General features: G+C 35.6%; 1 protein-coding gene across 1 annotated transcript in view; it reads left to right on the top strand.

Moving 5' to 3' along the window:
- Positions 1–21,532, top strand: part of BOD1L1 (biorientation of chromosomes in cell division 1 like 1) — a 36,906-nt gene extending 15,374 nt beyond the window's left edge. The window contains exons 11-25 of the mRNA XM_066548611.1: positions 1,985–2,046; positions 3,461–3,521; positions 5,994–6,037; positions 6,957–7,044; positions 8,098–8,177; positions 8,767–8,851; positions 9,827–9,900; positions 11,151–11,226; positions 11,307–11,341; positions 13,195–13,240; positions 16,528–16,562; positions 16,668–16,752; positions 17,201–17,354; positions 19,023–19,166; positions 20,286–21,532. Of these exons, the coding sequence (XP_066404708.1) occupies positions 1,985–2,046; positions 3,461–3,521; positions 5,994–6,037; positions 6,957–7,044; positions 8,098–8,177; positions 8,767–8,851; positions 9,827–9,900; positions 11,151–11,226; positions 11,307–11,341; positions 13,195–13,240; positions 16,528–16,562; positions 16,668–16,752; positions 17,201–17,354; positions 19,023–19,166; positions 20,286–20,394 (1,178 nt within the window). The 3' untranslated portion in view covers positions 20,395–21,532. The remainder of the gene's footprint in view (positions 1–1,984; positions 2,047–3,460; positions 3,522–5,993; positions 6,038–6,956; positions 7,045–8,097; positions 8,178–8,766; positions 8,852–9,826; positions 9,901–11,150; positions 11,227–11,306; positions 11,342–13,194; positions 13,241–16,527; positions 16,563–16,667; positions 16,753–17,200; positions 17,355–19,022; positions 19,167–20,285) is intronic.
- Positions 21,533–22,337: the final 805 nt, after the last annotated feature.

Raw genomic sequence — 22,337 nt, forward strand, 5'->3', positions numbered from 1 at the left:
GTTCAAATATACCTCACTTCTTTGTTAGTTGCAAAATGGCTGTTTATACACCTAAGAATTGGTGACAAATAAATAAGCATGTGATTTTGGGCAAACAAGACTTAACTGAGCACAATTACCTCAGCTGTGTTGGAGAACAAATATTAGAGTGCAAGAAATTACTAAAATACCTTGACTTAAAGTTGTCAGCCAATATATAAAGTTACTTGCAAGGGGTAATTATTGTGGAGATACGCATGGGTTTTGTTAATAATGTGTTATGAAATTCAAAAAGATTTTTAGGAAAGAAGATGCATGTCATTTTGACATATGTTCATCATTTTAGAAAGGTAACTTCATAATAATTTTGAAGGTTGGGATTTGCCATCCTTAATCATAACTGCAGATTTTTTTGGGTTGCTATTTAGTGGTCATGTTCAGATTCATATATTACACTTACTATTGTCTTATGAATAACACTTGAAATGGTTCTGCTTTGTGTTACAAAGGAATGGACCAGTTATCCTAAATAAGTGTTTTAAGTGAGCATTAGATGTCTATTTTAAATAGAAAATGATAGTATATGGCATGAAGGATATCATACTCTATATCCAGATCAATTTTTCTACACTAGCATTTGAAGTGAATCTGCATGGTTGCTGGTTCCTAAAATAAATTGTAATGAACATCCTACTATTTTTGACCTTGCATACTCTGAAGTAGCTGAAGCACCAGTTTTTTTGAACATTAATGAATTGTGTAGATGCTGTAATGAAGTGAAGGTTGTGACTTCATTATAAATTTTGGAGAAATTAAACTGTAGAAAAATCTATTTATGCCACAGGAAGTGGAATGATGCTGGTCAAGTACCATTTTTTAAATCTTTTCCTTCTCTTGTCTGTCTTTGCTATAATTTCAAAAAAATATAATGTGGATTTAGGTCCAGTTTATTAAAGGCTGGCTTTATTCTCCAGTTTTGTTGATATTTGGGTTGAGAAAGCTGTCTTTGCAGATTTTGGAATTTTAGGAATTTTTCTAGGAAAGATGCTGGTTTAGTAAGCTTGAAAAATGTTATTTGCTGTTTATACAAGAGGCAAATGAGCCATGAAAGTTTAAAATATTACACAGTAAAGTATTCTTATCTCAGTGCTTGCCTCAGTCCTTGTTGTCCACTGATGTAGCTTTTATAAATGGTAATGGTACTTATTCTGTGGATTGCAACCATCATGTAATTATTTTGCATGCATCATTGATAAATTACCATGTTGTAGCTATTTCTTTTTGTTTAGGAAAAGCTGTCTTAACAGGGTTCTGAAATAGGTTTCCAAAAATGTTGTAAAACTCATGTGACTATGCTGTTGCCATGGCCTGTTTTTAAGATGTTACAAGCATACAGTTGTTCCCCTGGGGAATGAAATAGGAAGTGGGTTTATGATTTTCTGAAACTGTGTTGATGCTAACAGGAACTACTGAGTTTTCAGTCTCTGTAGAAATTGAACACTTTCAGTGGTTATGGTTCTAGAGCTGATAGATTTAGACCTAGTTGTCACTTAAAATATGTCATTAGTATTAACTGTTAGCTCTGCATTTATTAATACAGAGGTAGTTTCCTGTTTGGAATTTGATCTAAAAAATCTGTTGATGGTTTCTTTTTGAAGGAAAAGCAAGAAGTAAAAACCAAGGTTAGAATTCATAAATAAGAAAGAAAAAAAGGCCAAAGTCAGAATTCATAAGTAAGCTGTGGTAAATCCTGATACCCCATATTTTCCAAGCCTTTTGTATTTAAGGAGAACATAGCAGTACTTGTGTTCTTGCAGATGACAGGTTTGGTTTTTATTGAGCTGGTTTGCTGTAAACAGACTGGCTATTGTTTCTGTTGTCCACAGGAAGGGTTTAAATTTATGTGCCATATTCATGAGGTAATACTCAGAAATATCATTCTACTGTAGCATGAGATAAATGCATAATGTGTTCTGATCATTTTAACATATTTCTATTTCATTAGGCAATAATGCAGCCTTACCAAAGCCAACAGAAGAACTAGAAAGTACCTTGAGAACTGACAAGGTATTTGTTATTTTGAAAATTTTTACTGTTTCTTGCTTATTCAGACATTTTCATAGGGTTTCTTCCTGTACCTTTTGATTTCTGGGCAGCAAAAATGGAGATTTAAAAATTTAAACTGAAGAACTTTGAAAGAGTAATTTTTCAGATTATTCAGCTGTAGTTTTCTAAGCAGCTGACGTTTAAATTGTGGGCTCTCCATGTTATTCTGTGTTAGGAATAATTCCCTCCTGCAGCCATACTCCTTCTATGATTAAGACATTGAAGCTTGTTTTTTTGAAAATTGGTCATATTGTGTGCATGTTGCTTGATAGTGCCTGCAAAATAGTCACCCACACCCCAGCTCTTAGAGCTGGCAAATGTTGGTTTATTCCTTTGAACCAGTAAACAAACTTACACTGCTGTTCATTGTGTTGCAGCACTTCCTGGCCAGTCTTCAGAGTCACACATCTCTGTGTGTGTGTGTGTGTGTGTGTGTGTGTGAACAGCACTTGGTGCTGCTGTGTTCTGATAACCACAGCCCCTTATCTGCTCTCACAGAAGGGTGGGGCACCCTGCATAATCCAGGGTGTTTGGGCTCATGGTCACCTAGAGCTTGTGTAAGACCAAAGCTGGCTCTGTGTGTCTGGGCTGTGTTCCCTAGTAGGCAGGATTCCACGTGGTTTAATTCTTCATTCAGATGCAGAAGTGCATTCATGTATCCTGCCAAGCTCTGAGAATAAGTTTTTGAGAGAGAACATGGATCAGAGATTCAAGCATCTATGAAAGGGTGGACTTCAGGAGAGTAGAAGTCAACTTCAGTCTGGTGGGAATTATTGATGATTGCACCTGCAAACAGCTGCACTGTTTACCAGCATAACATGGTTGTGGAGTCAGTATAGCCACAATGTAGAACTGTAGCTGAGTTTGCAATGTTCAGATCAGACTTAATACACTTAACTCCATATAGCATTATTTATGCTGTTGAGCTGATCTGCAACTTTTTTTTTTTTTTTTTTTTTTTTTTTAAAAACAAACAAAAAAATCTGTCCGAAACACAAGTTGAAGGGAGGTCATTGTACCTTGTTATACATAGCAGATCTTTTTTTTCCATGTACAGATGAACATTTCTAGGCTATTGCTTTTATTTGGAGCTCAGAGTAGGTGTTGCACCTTGAATTCCTGAAATCTGCTATTTTAAGCTAATCTCTGATACTAATGTTGACTCTAAGGTCAAATCTAAATACTGTACTGTTGAACTTAGCTCTGACTGTTCCTTCTTAATATATGTACTGATGTCTTAGAAAGCTTTTGAAGAAGACTTTTATAATTCATGATAAGACAATGTTCATCATGACCTGCAGGAGTGGAATGAGACGTACTTGTTCTGAATATCTGCAATATTTGTTTCTTTTGATTTTGTGCTTAATCACAACAGCCTGAAAGTGCGAGAAGTGAAGAAGGATGTGTGGATCTTCAGTCTAAAGAATTGCAAAAAGGTGATTTTTGTGCTTGATAGCAACTTAGTTTCATGCTGAAGGGACTATTCCTTATGATTGGAGGGTTGCAGATTTGTTATATATGGTGTATAAAGGAGTTGAAGGAAGCCTTCAGAAATTTTTAACTGTATTTAGGAGTTCAGGGGGCCTTGAATTTGGTTTGTGGGAAAGGAGGGTCAGACTTTTCTTCCAACATGATATGCTGAAAACAGGAAAGGATTTTAAAATTTGAGATTTAAAAAACAGTCGACTGCTAATATTCTACTTAAAATCACAAAAGAAAAACATTTGTCCAGGAAAGATAGAGAAACTTCCACAAGGAATGACTTTCTTCCTTATAGGTTTAGAACATCCTGGTTTTAGGGTGCTGGGACAGGCCTTGTGAGAATATGAAAATAGTAGGTACTACAGGATAAGTCATAAATAGTTTACAGAAAATTGCTGTTTGTGCTTTTCTTCTTAATCTCCAAAAGATTAAAATAGTTGTGGCCATTCATTCAAATTTGAAGAGCAGTTAAAAGTAGGTAATCATCTAGTTATAAACCTCAATTAGTCAATTTGGATCTGTGCTCAGTGATTCCTTTTCCATGTACTTAAACTAATCTTCAGTAGGACCAAAAGTGAAAAAGAATCCATGCTTCCCAAACCCAGATTATGCATTGCAGTTGTTTGGCTTTCCTGTTAAAGCAGAAACAAATGCCTGCTTTGTGCCCATCTTGATGGATTTTGTGCTCCAGATGTGTTACAAAGATGTTTACAGCACTACCAGATGAGAGCTAATCCTCAGTTATTGGACTAGCAAGCAGAACTAAAATGAATCCCAAGAGGTGCCAGTGTTACTGCTGCTTATATTGTCTAGGGAGGTTAAAGATGCATTTCCTCTAACAGAAAGTTGCAGCTGAAGGCCTACATGCTATGAAGGGACACACTGTTAAGCTCACTGCTAAATTTTTAGACATAGAAAACAAAAACAGCACTAAGGTGAGATATGAGCATTGGTATAAAACTTTGGAATTCTTTTTTTATTTTCAGGGTAGGTCAGATGCATATACCTGGTTATAGGGTGGTATATATGCAGCTGAGTGATAAGAGACATGCTCTGCTCACAAGAAAGCAAATGTAAACCCTGAGAATTGGTTAGAAGAATGTAGACTTCAGAATGGCAGATCTAAAATTTGAACAGGTTTTTCTGTACTGTGAGGTTTCTTTGAAGTGCCTTTAGAACTCTGCCACTTCCCATCACTCAGTCACCCAGACAGACAGTACTTAAAATTTTAAATGTGCAGATTGAACTAGCTGAGATAATCCTGTTTCTTGTAAAATGTTTAACAAAAGTCCATTTGTTGTGTAAATCATGTTGGATGTGACATACTGAAGACTAATGCTTTGCAGATATTAGTAGAGAGGTTTTTTCTCCCCCACAATAATCTCTCTTATATGTATATATGCATGCATATATACATACAGCTCAACATACGTAAAAGGAAGTTGTTTAAAAGACAAATGTGTGTCCTGTCATGAGTATGAACAGCAGACACAGTAGTTTAGTAGTCCAAGATTCTTTGGAATGTAAACAAATCATTGCTGTTTGAGTAGGTAGGAACTAGCTCTTAATTTGACACTGCTTTAAAAATTGAGAGATGTGCAGCTCAGCAGTATAGCTGTGGAGGAATCATTGCTAAAACATGGAGATGTAAGAAACAAGCTACAAAATACATAAAATTCTATATAAAAAAATGTGGTTTTGTTTGATTTTAGGTTTATGTTTTTAAGGGAAAGTTGCTTGGAATGTTTCAGCAGCTTTTTTTAATCAAGGTATTAATTTGGTGCTTTTATTAATCAGATTTTAAGAACATTTGATAAAGCAGCTTCTTTGTAATTCTCTGTGTATTGAAAGTTATGAAATTCTTTAAAAACTCCAGACCACTCATCAACTCTGATAGTTATTTTCCCTGTTTTTGTGATATGGAAGGCTGAGGCTGTACTTAACCTGAGTATTCTGGAGTTTAGCAACTGGACAATTTCCTTATGTGCATTCTATCAGCTACAGGTTTTACTAGTACAATTAAGCAAACTTATTTCTCTGGAATTATAATGTAGCTTAATCATGTTCTACTTCATCCCATGATCCAGAATCTAAGATTGTGATGGATGAAATTCTAAATCAGATGGTAGAACTATATTTGAAATTTCAAAGTCACCATAAATTTGAAAGGTGACAGCTCCTTCATTGCCTGGATTTCAACCATAAGGTGATTCTCAGTTATCCTGTGCTGAGGAATTAATATTCTTCTTTTATTTTGTGGGTATATTGTTAAAGAGAAGATTGGATGTCTTTTACTTCTGACATAGAAAGTAAGTTTTATGTAGTTTCAGGTTCTCTGGAATCCTTTCAGGGAGGTGAAGTAGAGGATACTGTGATACTTTGCATTTGCTTAGCTTTTCTAATTGTGTTAAAATTATTTTTAATAGATGCGCTGCAGAAGAATATTCCTTTGGAAAGAGAAACTTCTCATGTAAGTACTTGTTTTTTAAATTTATTCTATAAATCTCTGCTGCTTTTCTCTTACTTGAATTTACTTCTATTTACATTAAATATTCTCTAAAGGAAAATATTATTTTTGTATATGCAGAGACTATGTTTATTGAGACTCTGCAGCTGTGTAGGTTGAGATCTAATTATTCTTTCAAATCTGCCAGTAAATAAATCTTGCATTGTTATTCTATAGTCTGTGACTGTTTCAAGACTGTTAACTGGCAGAAAAGAGAAGCTTGACTGATCTCCATGAGACTAGAGAAAAAAAATAGGGATTATTCTTGGAGGTTCTGATCACAATTAGAAACCTATTTTAATGCAGTCTGCTGTCTTTTGCAAGATTTTATAAGAGGCATAACTCTTGCCTTGCAAATGTAAACTTGCAAATGTGAAGTGTATCTTTTGGAGCAAAAATAAGGCATTTAATACAGATAGCAGGCTGAAATTGTGTTTGTGGTTAATTAACTCGGGTAGTAAATATATTTATTACTATATTGAAATGCTGGTTGGCCACATTTCTGATGCTAATGAGATGATTCTGTTGTTCCTGTGATAGGAAGAATGTTCTTTAATCCCAGAAATATTCTTTGTGATTTACTGTGATTAAGTACTTTTAACACATGTACTAGGGTGCTTAATTCTGATCTTGGTAGAGACTTTTTTCAATAAAACTATCAGTCAAAATTTTTGAAAATACGGCAGGTTTGAAGTTTTTTGATCGTGCCGTTCTGTAGTAGGAATGTTACTTGAGTTCTAGGAATAAATTCCTTTGTAACAGCTGCTTTCCATTTTAATGTACGTTGTGCATGGAAGAAGCCAGTAGGGAAAAGTTTCTCCCTTCTGTGTTGATAACTTCTTTTTTTCCATTAAGTTTATTCTTCTTTGTGTTTTGTGTGTAGGTGGAAAACTCAGCTACTCAGATAACTGAAGAACATAGATCTAGAGGAAATCAATATAAGTCTCCAGAAACAATGGATGAAAAAAAATGTAAGTGATACAGAAGTACAGGAATTTGTGCAAAGCTTTTCTGTGGCAAAACCATGTTCTACTGTGTCTAGACCATAAAATGGTATTTTTGAGAAAATAATAGAGATTGGGAAATTCCAAACTCCAAAGCAATTTATACTCCCAAAATAATTTCTAATATATTTGATAAAAATATTGCAACAAATTTAATTACTGCACAGAAAAGCATTATAGTCATTTTCTCAATCATGGGTGAAGAAACATTTTTTTGTTCAGTCTATAAAATAATTACTAATTTTATCCTTCTAAAATAAAAGATAAGGAAGCTGATCATTAGGAAAATCTAAACTTTGTGGGGATGGATGCTTCCTTTTCTTAGGTGGAAAGAAATAAATTTTAGTGTAGCCTTTTCTTTGTCTGGAAGCAAAAACTGAGAAGGAATATAGTCCATTGAATGGCATAATCATTTCTAAATTTCATTTAGATGGAGTTAGCATCAAAATAAGTTGGGCATTTTGTTGATATAGTAATTACAAGACTGACAATGTAATACCTCTTCAAGCTCTGGATTCAACTTCTTATGTCTTTTCACCATCAGAACAATTTAGAGAAAACTTAGTATCGTTAATAATAGCATTTTTTCATAAGACCTTTTATTCCTCTTCTAAGAATTGTGATCTGATGAAGTGAGTGATTAGAAGTCATGTATTCATTAGTGTCTCACATAGCATTAACGGCTTTCCCTGTCTCTGGGTGAGTTGAAGCTGAGGTTGGTGTTCTATTTCTTGATGTGTTACTTACCAAATTTCAATTTTGAGCTTATCTTTAAAAACAAACAAGCAAACAAAACAAACCACACCCGTGACACACAAGAAACATGTAATTCTCTTCTGTTATTGTCTTCCCATTTCAAAGAGTGGTTAGAATAACTTTCTGTTCATATTTTTGGTAGTAAGAGGCTGCTTTTCAGACTTTTCAATCTCAGTAATAGTGAGCTGGTATAAAAGTGACACAAAAATATGACAAATGCAGACGACACTTTTTTAACACTTCAATTGTCACTTGCTTTTGCAGGCAACCAGCAGATTGCTCAGGATGTGCTAAAAGATGATGAACAAAGTCAGTGTTCCAAAATGAAACCTGGTAACATCAAGGTATTTTCAAGAACTCTTATGTTCTGCAATTGTAAATAAAATGAAAATCTTAATCATAATTTTTTCAGCAGTTTATTTTAGGAGATGTTTCCATAATTAAACTACTTTTGCATTGTCTTGAGTACAAAAGAACTGACAATCAGATGATACTTTTCAGTGGGGGAGACAATTAAAAAACAAAAAAGGCAAGTGTCTGAGAGGACTGGGTTGCACAACAGTTGGGAACTTGGGATCTCATGGAGCATTGTTGGATGCCAGCTCTCCAGTCAGTTCAATGTCTGCATGGGTGTACTGATCTGAGCTCTTCAAGAGGGTGTATTGCACTTTACCTGAGTTCTGCTAAATCAAAACAGGAATTAGGACAAGATAGATGTTCTTTTTAGGAGTATATGCAGTATATTTGGGACTACCTCACCCACTGATTTGTGATGAAGCTTCTCAACATGAAAGTTTTTAAGAGACAATACAAAACCTTGATGAATAAAATAACTGCTCATGTATCGGGATGGGGTATTGTTTTTAGTGTAACTGACCACAATTTTTAATATGTAGTAAAGCATCTTTCCTCTCTTGTTTCAAAATAATGTAGGAAGTTATTTCAGGTGATGCAGCAGAAGTGTCCAAAGAAATTGATGTAACACAAACACCTCCTAGAAGTACTGTGGAAGAAAAAGGTAATTAAACTGCCCATTATGGCAGATTTTCTGAACACATATTGAATGCTCATTTCTTTTCATTTGAATGATTTTTGAGAGAAAGTGGGAACTTGATCCCAGCAAATATACTTGCATATATTCTCTGGTTGATTTCTGCTCTATTACTGCTAGCAAATAATGCATTAATCTTAGTTTCTTTAACAATGAGAAAAGTTTTGATGCTTTTGCTGTTACCACCCACTGGCTCCATTATGGCTTTAATATGTATCTTGGCTGGGAAAGCTGATGGGAAATAAGCAGGTAGGTGAGGAAAATAGAACAATCAGCATTATGTGATAAGAACATCTACCTCTGACTACAAGAAAGGGCTGTCCTACTAAAAATCCATGACATAACCAACAGATCAGTTTTGTTTGTTTCTGTAGAGTAAACGACCAGAAAAGAGTGCAAGTTGCACTGTTGTAATTGACTTAATTGCACTAAAATAAATAATAAAAGGTGGTGTGTCCACATAATTAATGTGGCCTTGTTACTTCAGTCTGGTTTTGTGGGAACAGTGTGAGAATGTTCCCTGATGTTAGTTTGGCCTATTAATAGTTTTGTTTCTCATGCGAGCAAGTTGACGAGTCTGAATCTGTTCTGTAAGGTGCTTGTATCCTCAGCTTCCTGTTTCATGGAACATGTGAGAAAATGGAATAGGGGCTTGTATTTGTCCTACCATTTTATAGTATGTCACAAGTGTGAGCTTTTCCTCTTACCTTAAAATAGAAGGCCTCCCTAACTCATCTGGCATTAGTGGGAAGCATTTTTGGCAGATCAATACGCTGTTGCTACAAGGCAAGCAGTGTTGATTTCTGATGGGTGTTTTTAGGGAATTTTGGGCTAAAGAATGAAATAACATTTTCAGTGTGGAGGTTGTGGCTTTTATTAGTTCTTTTGCCTAATAAAACAAATGTATACAATTTCTTTCTTTTTTTTTTCTTATGTGTGAAGATGAACTTAACTTTGAACAGGAAATATCTGAAAAGAAAAAGCACAGTCCAGAATCGAATGAAAATTCTCCAGAGGTGAGTGGTCTTATTCATGTTAACTCACTGAGATTAGTGCAGGTTCACAGTACTGTCTTTGTGGTACATAACTACTTTGTATTTTGTTGACAGTCATATTAAAATTGTCTTCAAAAAGTACCAAGAACTTATGTTGCTCTGTCACAAAGTACAAACTTACAGACCATAAAACATCTATGTCTTAATATGGAAGTAGGACTGACTCCCTTCCTAGGCTTAATAGTGATTACAAAATGTTTAGAAAGCAATTATATAGAGTTGTATTGTATAGAAATCATATTTTCTGAAAACTTGGTAATTGATGTGGACAGTTTAGTCATTAACAAATAAAACTTGCCTTTAAAAAATACTATCTGTCAACAGTTTTTAAAGTCTTTGTTATCTCCTAGGCATGTACTTGAGATACTCTACAGTATGGGTTACAAACAAATGTCTGATCCCTTGAGATTAAAATTGATGCTGGCCTCTAGAAATAGACACTGATCTCAGAAAGGTTTTGGATTTCATCATTTGTGGGTTTTTTGCCTCAAATTTGGAAGAAGGAAATTTAAAGAATATGTTTTTATATTTGTTTACTCAAGACTTGAGTCTCTAAGAACCATTCTGGGGGAGATACTGCTAAACTTCAGTAAATGCTGAATGAGGCATTTAAGCTTTCCTTGTGTATAAGAGAAAGTCTTATTGGGGATTTTGCAATCTGAGCATCTGACTTTGTTACTTAAAAGCTCTCTTTCAAAGCTTAAAAGGAGGTGCCCTTCTTTGCTGAAGGTTTGTATAAAGAATATCAGTAATCTGTGTATTGGGGTAATTAGAATATTAACTGTTTGAAGCACTTGCTCAGCATACAGGACATAGCTTGTGCTATATGGCACTGGGAAAAGGGGCTCATGAGATGTAAAGTCTGGGGTTCTTGTATGGGGTAAGCCAGCAGCATTTGTGAGACCAAGTGATAGACATTTTGGGGCTAGGAGAACAGAAGGCACTGCATTCTCAGATATGCTTTGTGCCTGAGTCAAACCACTGAGAATTTTGTATAACTGGGAGTTGTCTTGTTTCTTTTCATATATATTAGTTGATTTCATAACAGGCAGTGTCTCTTGCTATTAAACTTTCCCTCATCTATTTTTTAACTGAAAAGTACTACTTCTGCCACTGTCACATTATGAATTCAGTTAGCAGTCTTTGTATTGTATTGCTCAAATGCCAAAAGTCAGTTACAGTAAACTATTTCTGTCCTTTATTTTTAATAGGAAAATCAGCCTGTAGTAGTGAAACGCAAAAGGGGACGACCTCGTAAATACCCTCTTGAAGCAGTACAGCCTGGTGGTAAGTAGCTTATAATAGCTGTGAGGGAAAACAAGGATAATAGTGACATTCAAGTTCTGAACTCATATTTCTTCCCTCAGGTGGGGAGTCAAAAGCTGATATGAGCACTGGGAATGTAAGTGCCTTTATTTTGTTTGGGTGCATTTAAACACAGTATTTCAAGAGCCATTTATCTGCTTAACAGTTAACAGCATTTCAGAAACATCTTATGGAAAACTTGATACTTGAGTTCAGTCTAAGCAAACAAAACTTTATTAATAGTGTCTCTTAATGTAGATGAACTTTTTAAGCAAAATATAGTGTTATTTCAGAATGTAGCAAATGCCCTACCAGCTTCACACTTAGTTCACTCAATACAAGTGTTATTCTAGCTAGCAATATGTACCTGTGTGCAGGGTGTATTTTTGGTGGTATGCATATGTGACTTCTGGTTCATGCTGGGAGTAATTTTGGCCTGAAGAGCAAGGGTGACTGTATTTCAAAAATGAGGGGTTTTCTCCTCTACTGAATATATCATAACAATAGCACATAGAATCTTTCCATAGCTGTAAAATAAAATATTAGGTAAAGCAGTTGTATTACACCTCATGTGAGAGATAGAGACGTACTGGTGAGTAACCTAGGGGCTCATGAAACATGTCTGTTTTCTAAAGCTCAGTGGTAGCTTTGTTTCCTAAGCCCTGTGAAGGACATTCACAGCTAGGAAGGTGGGCTGCTGGTATTGTTTCTGCAATCCAGTTGGATTACAGCACAGGGCAGTGATGGGTCAGGCATGTTTGTGGAGTGCAGCCAGTTGGATTTATTCTGGTTAAAGGCTTCTGTCTAGGGAATGCCTCTATTTCAGAATCAACGTTATTGCATAGAAAAGGGTGGATTTTAAAAATGAAGTTGTCTTGAAACACAGGTTTTCTTCCTGCTTGCCTGGTGAGGTAGCATCTGGCATGGCTGTTGGAAGTCTTGGGAATTTACCTAGTTTATGGACAAAAGGAATTGTTGTCTCTGCTTGTTCTGTCCTCATATTTCAGGCAGCCCTTTGAGTCCTGTCCCTTCTTACAGGTTGGCTGGAATTCTGTTTGAGAATTCCTAGTCTTTCCTGATTGATTTTTTTTTTTAATGTTAATTTAATGAAATGTAATTTGAACTGGTGTGGATTTTGGTATTTGGTTTTTCTGTTTTGGTGTTGTGGCTTGGTTTTTGTTTGGGTTTTTTTTTTGGGGGGGGGGGTGTTTTTTTTGTCCAATTAAGGGTTAAAATTAATTTTTAAATCACCCTCAGAAATAGGTGTACCTTGGCACCCTCAGTACTGGAACAGAATCATCTTGTTCTGGTTCAAGTGTATAAAGGTCTTGTACTTCCTAGTGATGAGTGAGGGGTTGGTGTGAGCTGCAGGCTGGCTCAGGGAGGAGTGATACCTGCCCTCCACCTGAGACAGGGGGACATGACAGTTTCCCCAGGGCTGCTGTGGGAACACATTGCTACTTTAGAGGAACCATAGGCATCCTGGTGTGGTCATTCAGTGGTGAAAGCACTGAAGTTTTTGGACAGTCATAGGGACATTGTGTAATTATATATAGATTTTTCTGCATACTGAGTAAATAAACAATTTTTGGTGACTTGTAGTTCTAAAGTGACTGTACTAACTTCTTTGTTGATAATTAAATACTTGGAAATGTGTTTGACTGAAACTGCTTTTATCTTTTGTGTCTTTTATTGCAATGACTTTAGTGTCAGGTTAGTGAAAGTGCTGTGATTTGTTTATGGGCTGATTTGTTTGTTATTTATCAAAATGGAAAAATGCATCCTACTCTTAAACTACAGTACAAACTTTGTGTGCTCATTAATGTTCATGTTTTCTAGATTTACAGATCCATTCTACATTGAATGTGAGCAAGTTTCTGTGATAATGTAATACAATGCTGAATTTTTCTGATTTTTTTTAAATTAAAAAACCCACTTTTTTAATTTCAGCTGCAGTCTCCTACCTCTGCAAGTAGAGGGAAAACACCTCAAACAGGTAAGCAAATTATACCTGCCTCAACATATAAAACAAAAGATGGAAGAAATGGAAGAGAGTTTTCACAAAAATCACATGGGTCCTTCTTCATCCTGACACCATCTCTGGCAGTCAGTGTTATTCATGAATGAAAGCATCTGAAGAAAGAGATGAAGTGAAGACTTGGCCCTAACTGCTACCAAGTTTTTAGTTCCAAAAAAGAGCAGCTTGATAAGAACTTAGTTCAAAGATGCAGCAGCACTGCTCAGTGCTGAATAATGCATTGCAGAATATACCAAATGATGGAGTAGGCTAAGTACATGGCAGAGCTTCAGAGGAAGGTAGGTGCCCCATCAGACTGGCTCTTAGTGATTGCTTTCCATTTCTGCATGTTTTCTTTCATACAGTGACAACCCATCACACTTACTACATTACATTTCACATTTTATTCAGTTAATTGTTGTATCTGTGGATATGTATCTAAAGATCTTAGGGGTATCTTGAGGGGATATTTCTTTCTCTTTTACAACTGCTGTAAGATCTTTGGAACACGGTTGTTTAGCTTAACTCAAAAATGTATTTTAAGTGCTTCAAACTAAAATACAATTAAGTGAAATTCCTTTCTATTTCCCTTTTCTAATTTTTCTTGTGTATAGAGTCTGAACTGCACTGGTTGTTTAAATGTGTCTTTTTAATTTTGGCCTGTGTATTAACGCTTGTCGGAATAGCTCTCTAAGCTACAGAAAGTTTATCTAGCAAGATATTAGGAAGGGTAAAGCTTAATAATGGAGCTCTGTGCATTGTGTTTTAAGGCTTACAAGTAGGTATTGTATTCGAAATAAGGAAGCATTGTTTTAACCAAAGGTACGTGTGCTTATGGTGATTGGATAGAAGTACTGTCAATATGCTTTTGCTTTTTGTGATTGGTCAAAAAGCTTATAGTAACTTGTAACATTAAGTTTTTTGTTTGCTACCTGGAATGTAAGCTGCTGGCATCTTCCCATTGTCGTAATCATGTAATGAGACTGATGCTGAAAAATAAAACAGCTCGAGGCGCTTTCCGCCGCAGCCCCGTCTCGTTCGTGTCTGTAAATAGCCCCCCTTGCCAGCGATAAAGGCCATTCATAAAAAAACTTTAAAAAGCCATTTAAGAAGCAGGTGAACTGAAAAGTAGATTAAAATGGTTTGCAAACAAATGCAAACAAACATGCAGAAAATCTGAGAAACCAAACCTTCAAAACAAGTCTTCTGGAGTTCCCAAAAGCTTAGGTTTCTACAGATAGACTAATCTGGCTGCACTGAACATATGGGCTGTTTCCTTTTTTCTCCACATTTGTTAAAATGTCAGCTTTAATCCATATGCTTCAGAATTGTCTCTGGAGGGTTAGCTCATTGTGTGGTACTTGACTTCTGTGAACTGCCAAGAGAACAGACAAGAATGTGAAAATGAATAAAAGTGCGTTCTGCTTTGCTTTTTATTCAAAAGCGGACACCTGACTGTGTACTTAAAGTTTGAGTGTGTTATGTAACATTTCTGTTTTCCTGGTAACAGGCTGTTGGTATCACAGCAATGTTCGGAGGAGTATATAAAGGGGAATGTGCTGTTAAATTTTTCATCCTGTATTAGCATTCATGGGCATAAAGGGGTTGAGAACCCCTGGTGGTGAAAAGGAAGCCAAGTTGAATCCCTCTGTGCAGTTCACTTACTCTGGTACTTTCTGGGTGTTCTGCATAAGGATTTGCAGTAGGGACAGAAGGGACATGTGGAGTGGGATGCAGAGTTTTATTTTTGGTCACTACAGCAAATGCAATTAAGAGACACATGTTTTCTGAAAGTATCATCCTCCCATAACACTAACACTAACACTGAACTTGAAACTAATTACTTAACACTAATCAACAGTTGCTGCTCTACAATTAGTATGATTTTAGATACTATGTCTTAATATTTTTATACTTATCTTTAGGCAAAACGCTACATTTTGGTATCTTACAGAGGGTTATCTGTTAAAGGCATATCATGGACCTACATGGGATTATTTTTCAGTCAAAAACCCCTTTGCTACAGATTTGCCAAAGTGAACCAGAATTATGAAGTATCTCTTTTGAACACAATAGAACTAATACATGCTGATTGTATTATGTATGTGCTTATGTTGTGTGTAGAGCTTAATACAGTGGACAGTCCAATGCTTTATTTCACTTATTTTTTAAACACTTAACTATATTTCTGTTTTACTTCATTTGCATTTGTATAAAAGTTTTTCCCCATAACCTTACAAAGGAGTGCCAAAAAGCTTGTGAGTTTTAGAATATGTTTCTGCTCTTTGAGATCTATTTTAGATCCTTGGCATTGTCATTCTTTTGTTTGTTTTCTCAGTCTAATTGGTGAGGGGTTTAGAGTTTGTGTCCTCTGTTATTTAGCTTTTAGAAATTAGACAGCAGTTTTTATGGCAGGGGGTAAAATATATAAAAGCTTGCTTTTATTTAGGTTTCTCTTTTTTATTGCTAAGGATTTTTATCCTTGCAGTGTTGGAGATTTGACATATATTGATAATTTGATTTGATAATTCCATTTGACAGAGGTCAAAAGCTTTGTAAAATAATCACTCTCATCACAGAGTTAGGGTAAAAGTAGTAACCATGGAGAGAAGCCAAGTTGAGACATGGGATGTAGAGTTAAAAATCTGTTTTAACATGTATGGGCTAGCCTGTAAAAATTACTGAGTTGGAAGTAAGAAGTATTTCAACAGAGGAAGTCATGTAATTCGCATACTAGAAAAATTTTAAATAGTGTCTTTTTGAGCTTCATCTTAGTATGAGCACAGTTAAGCACTAGAACAAATCACCTGAAGGAACCATGTTCTTGGAGACTTTGAAAATTGGACTGAACAAGATCTTGTGCAAGATTAGATTAATTAATTTAGCCATGCTTTGAACAGGAGATTGGACAAGGTGACCTCTAGAGGCCCCTTCTAAGCCAAATTTTTCTGTGATTGGTTGACAGTAGTTAAAGGGGGAAAGTATCTTCTGCTTTTCCATTAAAACAAAACAGCATATGCAACAAAGCAATAAATATGGTCAGTCATATAAAGCCTTAGTACTTAACAATTTAATCATTGTCCCAGTCTCTGTATGTAAAAAAGTACAAGAAAGCTATTTTCTAAATTAGAAAGAGACTTGAAATGTTTTTAGGGCAACTGTGATGTTTATACAAAGATGAGAGAGTATGAAAGAACTCCCCTTTAAATTGATTGGTAAAAGATTTGAAGTTCAGGATCAAGTTTTGTTCTTTCCTTTCTTTTTAGGTACAGACATATCTAATAAGAAAGAAACAACAAATGTAAGTGTGATTTGTAAATTTACAAGCAGTATATAATGAGAAATGTCTGTCTTCTGTGTAAAGTAAATAGTTCTTGACTTGCATGGTTCCATTTTGTCTTTTCAGGAAGATGAAGCTGAGAAAGCAGAACTGGTTGTGCGTAAAAGAGGAAGAAAGCCCAGGCGCTCTCTGGTTCAATCAGAGGAAACGGGTAAAAGCATGAGAGGCTGTGCTGCTCCTAACAGAATAAGAAAACACTGCTGTGCCTTTCTGTTTACTAATAGCAACAAGATAAGCTTTATTCAATTTTCCTTTCTTGAGGAAAAATCATTGAGTTACAGCTAGTGTAAATATTATGTAAATATGTGTAAATTGCTGTAATCTCATGTCAGAATTGCTACATCCCAGATGCTTCTATAAAGCCTCATGAATTTTCTATGAATTCTGGCTATGAGCTGTGTAAGTAAACTGTGGTGAATGTGTTAGCAAGATTAAGTCAAACAAGTGTGAATTAAAAAGGTTGAAATATGAAGGAAATGGAAAATTACTTACTGAAAATGGGACTTGTGACTAGAATACCTTTTCTAAATTAAGTGTTCATATCCTTTTGGAGGCCTTTTGGAAAATTATAGCATATGTGTAAAATTTTAAATGGACAGAAACACTGGAGCCAGAGAAGAAACGTCGGAAATTGACATCTTCTGAAGATGAGCTAAAAGAGCAAGAGGAAGGTGAGGAAGAGGATGGTGAGGAAGATGATGACACACATTCTGGGGCCACAACTAGATCAGCCACAAGATTAGAGGCTCAAAGGTAACTGTGTAGACACTCCAATAACAAGCTTTTTTCTACCTCGTTTTTGGTAGTTTGGGGTTTGTTGCAGGGAAGAGTTGTGACTTCCTCTTTTTGCCTTTTTCTGTTTGTTTATTTTAAATTGATAAGAGCTTCCCAAATATTTTTCATTATAATTCTAGTACCACTCTTCAAGGAATGAAGAGACAAAAGGTGAGGTTAAGGGAAATTGTTAGGGTCTCAAAAGACATACTTGAATATGTAACAAGGTAAGAATTGATCCTATTGCCACTCTTCCTAGTGATATCTCAGAATTTAAGGACACTTGATTCTGATGGGTAAAATGGGACATCAGAGCTGACTGTACAATTCACCTTTTGGTATTTGGTGTTGGAACAAGGTGAAAATATAATTAATCCCTGTCTATTTCTTTAAGTACATTCCAAGTTAAATACATGAATCTGCAGTACTGGAGGACTTCATTTCTAGTATGGTGATCTGCAAGCTTGGAAAGCAATCTTGCTGTGCAAGACAAGTGTGGGTAGCAAGAGTTCTGTTTTCAGGAAGCTGTTCTTCATCTGCCTTAACACTGGTCTGCCTTTTTGCAGGCATACTGAATTCTAGCAGAGCTCATCCTCTTGATCTTATTGTGGAAACAATGAAACATAGCAGCTTTGGGAAGTTTTGATCTGTGTTGCTGTCTTTTAGAAGAGAATTGGAGTCCAGGCATTTTTTTTTTATATTGGTGGTGGAATTACTTTCAATTGACTGTATCTACTTCCCTCTTAAGGATATTATGTTTTATTGTATATATTATGTGTTAGCCTATGGGCAGTACTTGAAGCACAGTTGCCACAGTGCTCTGGAACTGATAATTTCAGAACTGAATCTGTAAGTAGTTACATGATTCTTCATTTACATAAAAACTGTGAAGGTTTACCACTACCACTTAGTAAACAACAGTTTTGGTAAAGCCACAGGGGCTTCTTTAGTCTCACATAAATGTTAACTCTAAAATTGTAATAAAGGTTTAGGTATTTGTGGGTTTATTCTGCTTGCTTGTGGAAACATCAACTTTGTTTATAAATTTGGAGTTGTGTCTCAGATTTCCAGTGCTACCTTTCTGACTCTGATTGCAACAAAGTATTTCTACCTTAAGGTGCTGCGTACAGTATGCAATTTATAAATAGCATCTGGGAATAATTCTGTGGAAGAGGATGCTTCTTCATATTCAGCATTGCTGGATTTCTCTGACTTAAGTCACCTGTTTTCTAAGCTATGAAATTAATCACCAATAACCAGTTTTTCAGGTTTCTGAACTCGTGGATACCAAGGCTTACATGAGTGAATTCAGATTATAGTATGTTCTTTTAAACATAGACACTTATGTACAAAAATTATTGCAAGATTTGGAATGGATTGGTTTGGTTTTGGTTTTCTTTGTAAATACCAAATATTGTCAGTAAAGCAGTCTTGTGATTCTACATTTGATACAAAAATACCGAGGTTGGCTACGCAGTGTGTCTTGAAGCAGGCAAATATGGTTTTCTCACTGTTTCTTTTGGCAACTTTGATTTACTTGTTGCAAATACTGTGCAGTCTTGATTATCTGCACTTGGAATGCAAGAAGAAATTGACTTGGTAAAAGTATTTTGTTATATATAAATTCATCATTCTTTTGTGTTACAGAAAAAAGGCCAGCAAGCCAACCACACGTGCAACTTCTAAAGGCAGCAGTCCAAGTTCAGTTTCTCCTAGAAAACGACAGAAACTAGCAGCTAAAAAAAGATATCCAAGTGATACAAAAATTAATAAATCTCCTCCATTGACACAGTAAGTATTAAAGTTGAATTCACTTTGAGGATTTGTTCTGGAAGCCAGTACAGTGATCCTTTCCTTATATGTAACATACTGCTTCAAAATCTGAGCAGCAGACTAGTTTTGTTCTGTTCTCATGTGAATTATAAAAGCTTTTAAAGGATTTTCTTCTGTTTACATTTTTTCTTTTTCTTCCTTTATTTGACATTTGGAAGACTAGATTTTTTTCTTATATCCTTGGAAACCTCTTGGGAGAATATGAAAATGCTGTTTATGTAGTATTTTAACTTCAGCTGTGATTCTTTCCTGGATGGGGGGTAAGAGCATCGGTGGTTCAGGTTAAAGCTAAATATGATGATGTGATTCTAATGCTTCAAAGATCTAAGATCAGCTGATAAAAAGAGGAGAGACTGAGAGCCCTTACGCCAAGTTTTGAATATATTTCCCTTTCCCTCCTTTCCTGTTACACTTTTGAATTTGTAAAGCTGAGATCATAGTGCAGAATCCCAGGGGAATAAGTAACAAATGTGATGCACAGTTGCTCTGCATCTTGTAGTTTACCTGTAAAATGTGTTATATGCCAAACAAGTGTAGCTGTCATCCTTTCTGAAATGTGTCAGTGTCTTCAGGCTGAACCTGGAGAACTTGTGCACTGTGCACTGATGACTGTCACAGTACACCTCAGCTCCATTATTTAGTGTGGTTATGAATGGCCAAGAGTTTAAGCCCATTTACAGTTAGTTACAGCTGGAATATGGTGAGCATATAGATGGGTGTGAATGCACAGGGTATGTGAAGTCTGCCCTTTACTTCCTCTTTTGTATGCTGGGCTTGAGACACTGCTGCTGCTATTCTTTGTGAGACAGGGGACAGGGTAATGAAGTCCATTATGTCCTGTTATAAATCCACAAATCTTTCCAGAGAAAGAGAAGGAAGAAGTAGAATCCTAGCCCCAAATTGTACATGTGGAGCACTTTCCAACATAAAGAATTAGTAGTCCATAGTTATTAAGAAGTGGGTTTTAGTAGTAAGCTTTTATATAATAATATATCAGAGATGGACAGTTTAGTTCAGCTCTGAATAGATTTATGCCTGAGCACTCTTCATTGTGGAAATAATGATTATGTTTTTCAGGTTAAAGATGCAGTCTGCCAAGCGTAAAAGGGAGGACAGCCCAACAGTGGTACGGAGGAAAGGCCAGCAGAAGGCAGAGGAGACACCACTAAAGAAAGCAAAGCGATAATCTTTACCAGCCAGTACTGTTCTTGGAAGAGTCAAAAGGAAAGCAAACATCTGTGCTTCTATTTTTTTTAAAGCAAAGGGATTTGCACGTGCTTGTTTCAGAGGTCTAAGTTAAACAATGCAGTACTTTTAAGTTACATTTTAAACAGCTTTATAAACTATTGTTTATACAGAATATTATGTACATTTATTTCAGATGAAAAATAAGTTTACTTTGTATCTGAATGAAAAACAAAGTAGTTATATATTTTATCACTGACTTGGAAAGTTGGAGTTTCCCAATGTGACATGCTAATGCAGATGCTTCCAGCCCATAAGGCACCCATGTGCCTACTAATATTTTGTACATAAACTTGTAAAAATAGGTTGTATTTTACTCTGTGTATGAATCTGATCAATGATGGACATTTTATTTATTATACGGAAAGCATTGGTCTGTAAACTTTAGTATATATCTTAGGGTTTTTTAATTATATATTTTACATTCTATGCAGATGTCAGTAGGAAACTTCCCCTCCGCTCCCCCAGGGCTGTCTAAAATCTGAAGTTCTCTAAAATATGCTCAGACAGTTGGTAAAATATTTTTCTCGCATGCATTAAAGTAGTTAAGCATAGTGAAAGGGACTTGGCTCCTTTCTGTTCACATTTGTGGCAAAGTACAGCATTTAAAATGTAATCTTACTAGATTATATTTTCACTTGGAAATTTACTACCAACTTCAAGAAATAAATAGTACTAGGTTAGATTTATTCACAGTCAACCAATACCACCCTAAAATGAAAGTTTTATTTTGCAACTAAACACGTGTTCTTTCAGTATTTATCTTTTTCAACAAAGAGGGACCCATTGAAATCAAATGTCACTTCTCCTAACTATAGAGCTTCAGCATTTTATGTTACATTTTATACACAGGTATTAAAAATAGAAGCTGGTATTATTGCCAGAATCTTTTTTTAATGTATATTAACTCTGGTAAGAGCAAATGTTCAAGTGAAGTTGTATATAAAGTTAAACTTTTCTTATGATCAAATGTGTCTCTTGTTATGATGTGATGAATTGCCAAACAATCTGAGATTATTTTAAGTGTTTTGTTGATATTCTGGTTTATAATTAAAAATATTTTGGGGGTTGGAATTTTACTTTTTTTTTCTTTATTTCTCTTTTTTTTGTGAGGTTTTTTTTTTTTTTTGAACTTGTTGTAAGGCAGATGTTTCGGTCAGATATTCTGCTAGGTTTCTTACTGAGATTTTTGTATAAAAATATAAAATGTTTGCCAAAAACCTGAGTTGCCATATTTTATTTTCCTTTAATTGTTTTACTGGAGAACTTGTCTTTACACGTGTCTGGTTGGAGTCATGTCTATAAACTTTACCTGGTTAGTGTCTTTAAAAAATGTTCACAGGTGCTTACATGTTAGATACATAAACAGTAGGGAAAGTCTGTTTGCCTACCTTGGGACACTATAAAAGTGCTCACATAATACTTTTTTAAGTAAATTAGTCTGAAAGAAGAAAATACCTTAGCTCTGAAAATCAATTACTTTTGCTTTCTACCTTAACTCTGCTGCCATATTAATACATGCCTTGCTAGCATACTGATTGATATATTCCTTTCCTGTATGTTACTAACACTGATGTTTATGCAGAGTTGTAGGATAAGTTGAATCTTTCCTTTTTTCCATTTTTTTTCCATTGCCCCCTGCAGTATGCATAGACCAAGGTTGTATATTTAGTCTCAGCCTTTCTTCTGTAAGGCTAAACTGCTTGTTTTTCCATGGGTGCTTTCCAGACTTTTGGTGGGATTTGGAGTCCTTGCCTGCACCTTTCCATTGTTTCCTTACACCTGGATTCAGTAGTGACATTGCTCAGGGGGGTCGTAAGGAAGCCTTGCCACTGCACTGGACCTTATTATCATTTATTCTCTCTGCTGGTAGTACCTGTCCTG

The sequence above is a fragment of the Molothrus aeneus genome, chromosome 4, assembly GCF_037042795.1.
Source record: "Molothrus aeneus isolate 106 chromosome 4, BPBGC_Maene_1.0, whole genome shotgun sequence".
Lineage (NCBI taxonomy): Eukaryota > Metazoa > Chordata > Aves > Passeriformes > Icteridae > Molothrus > Molothrus aeneus.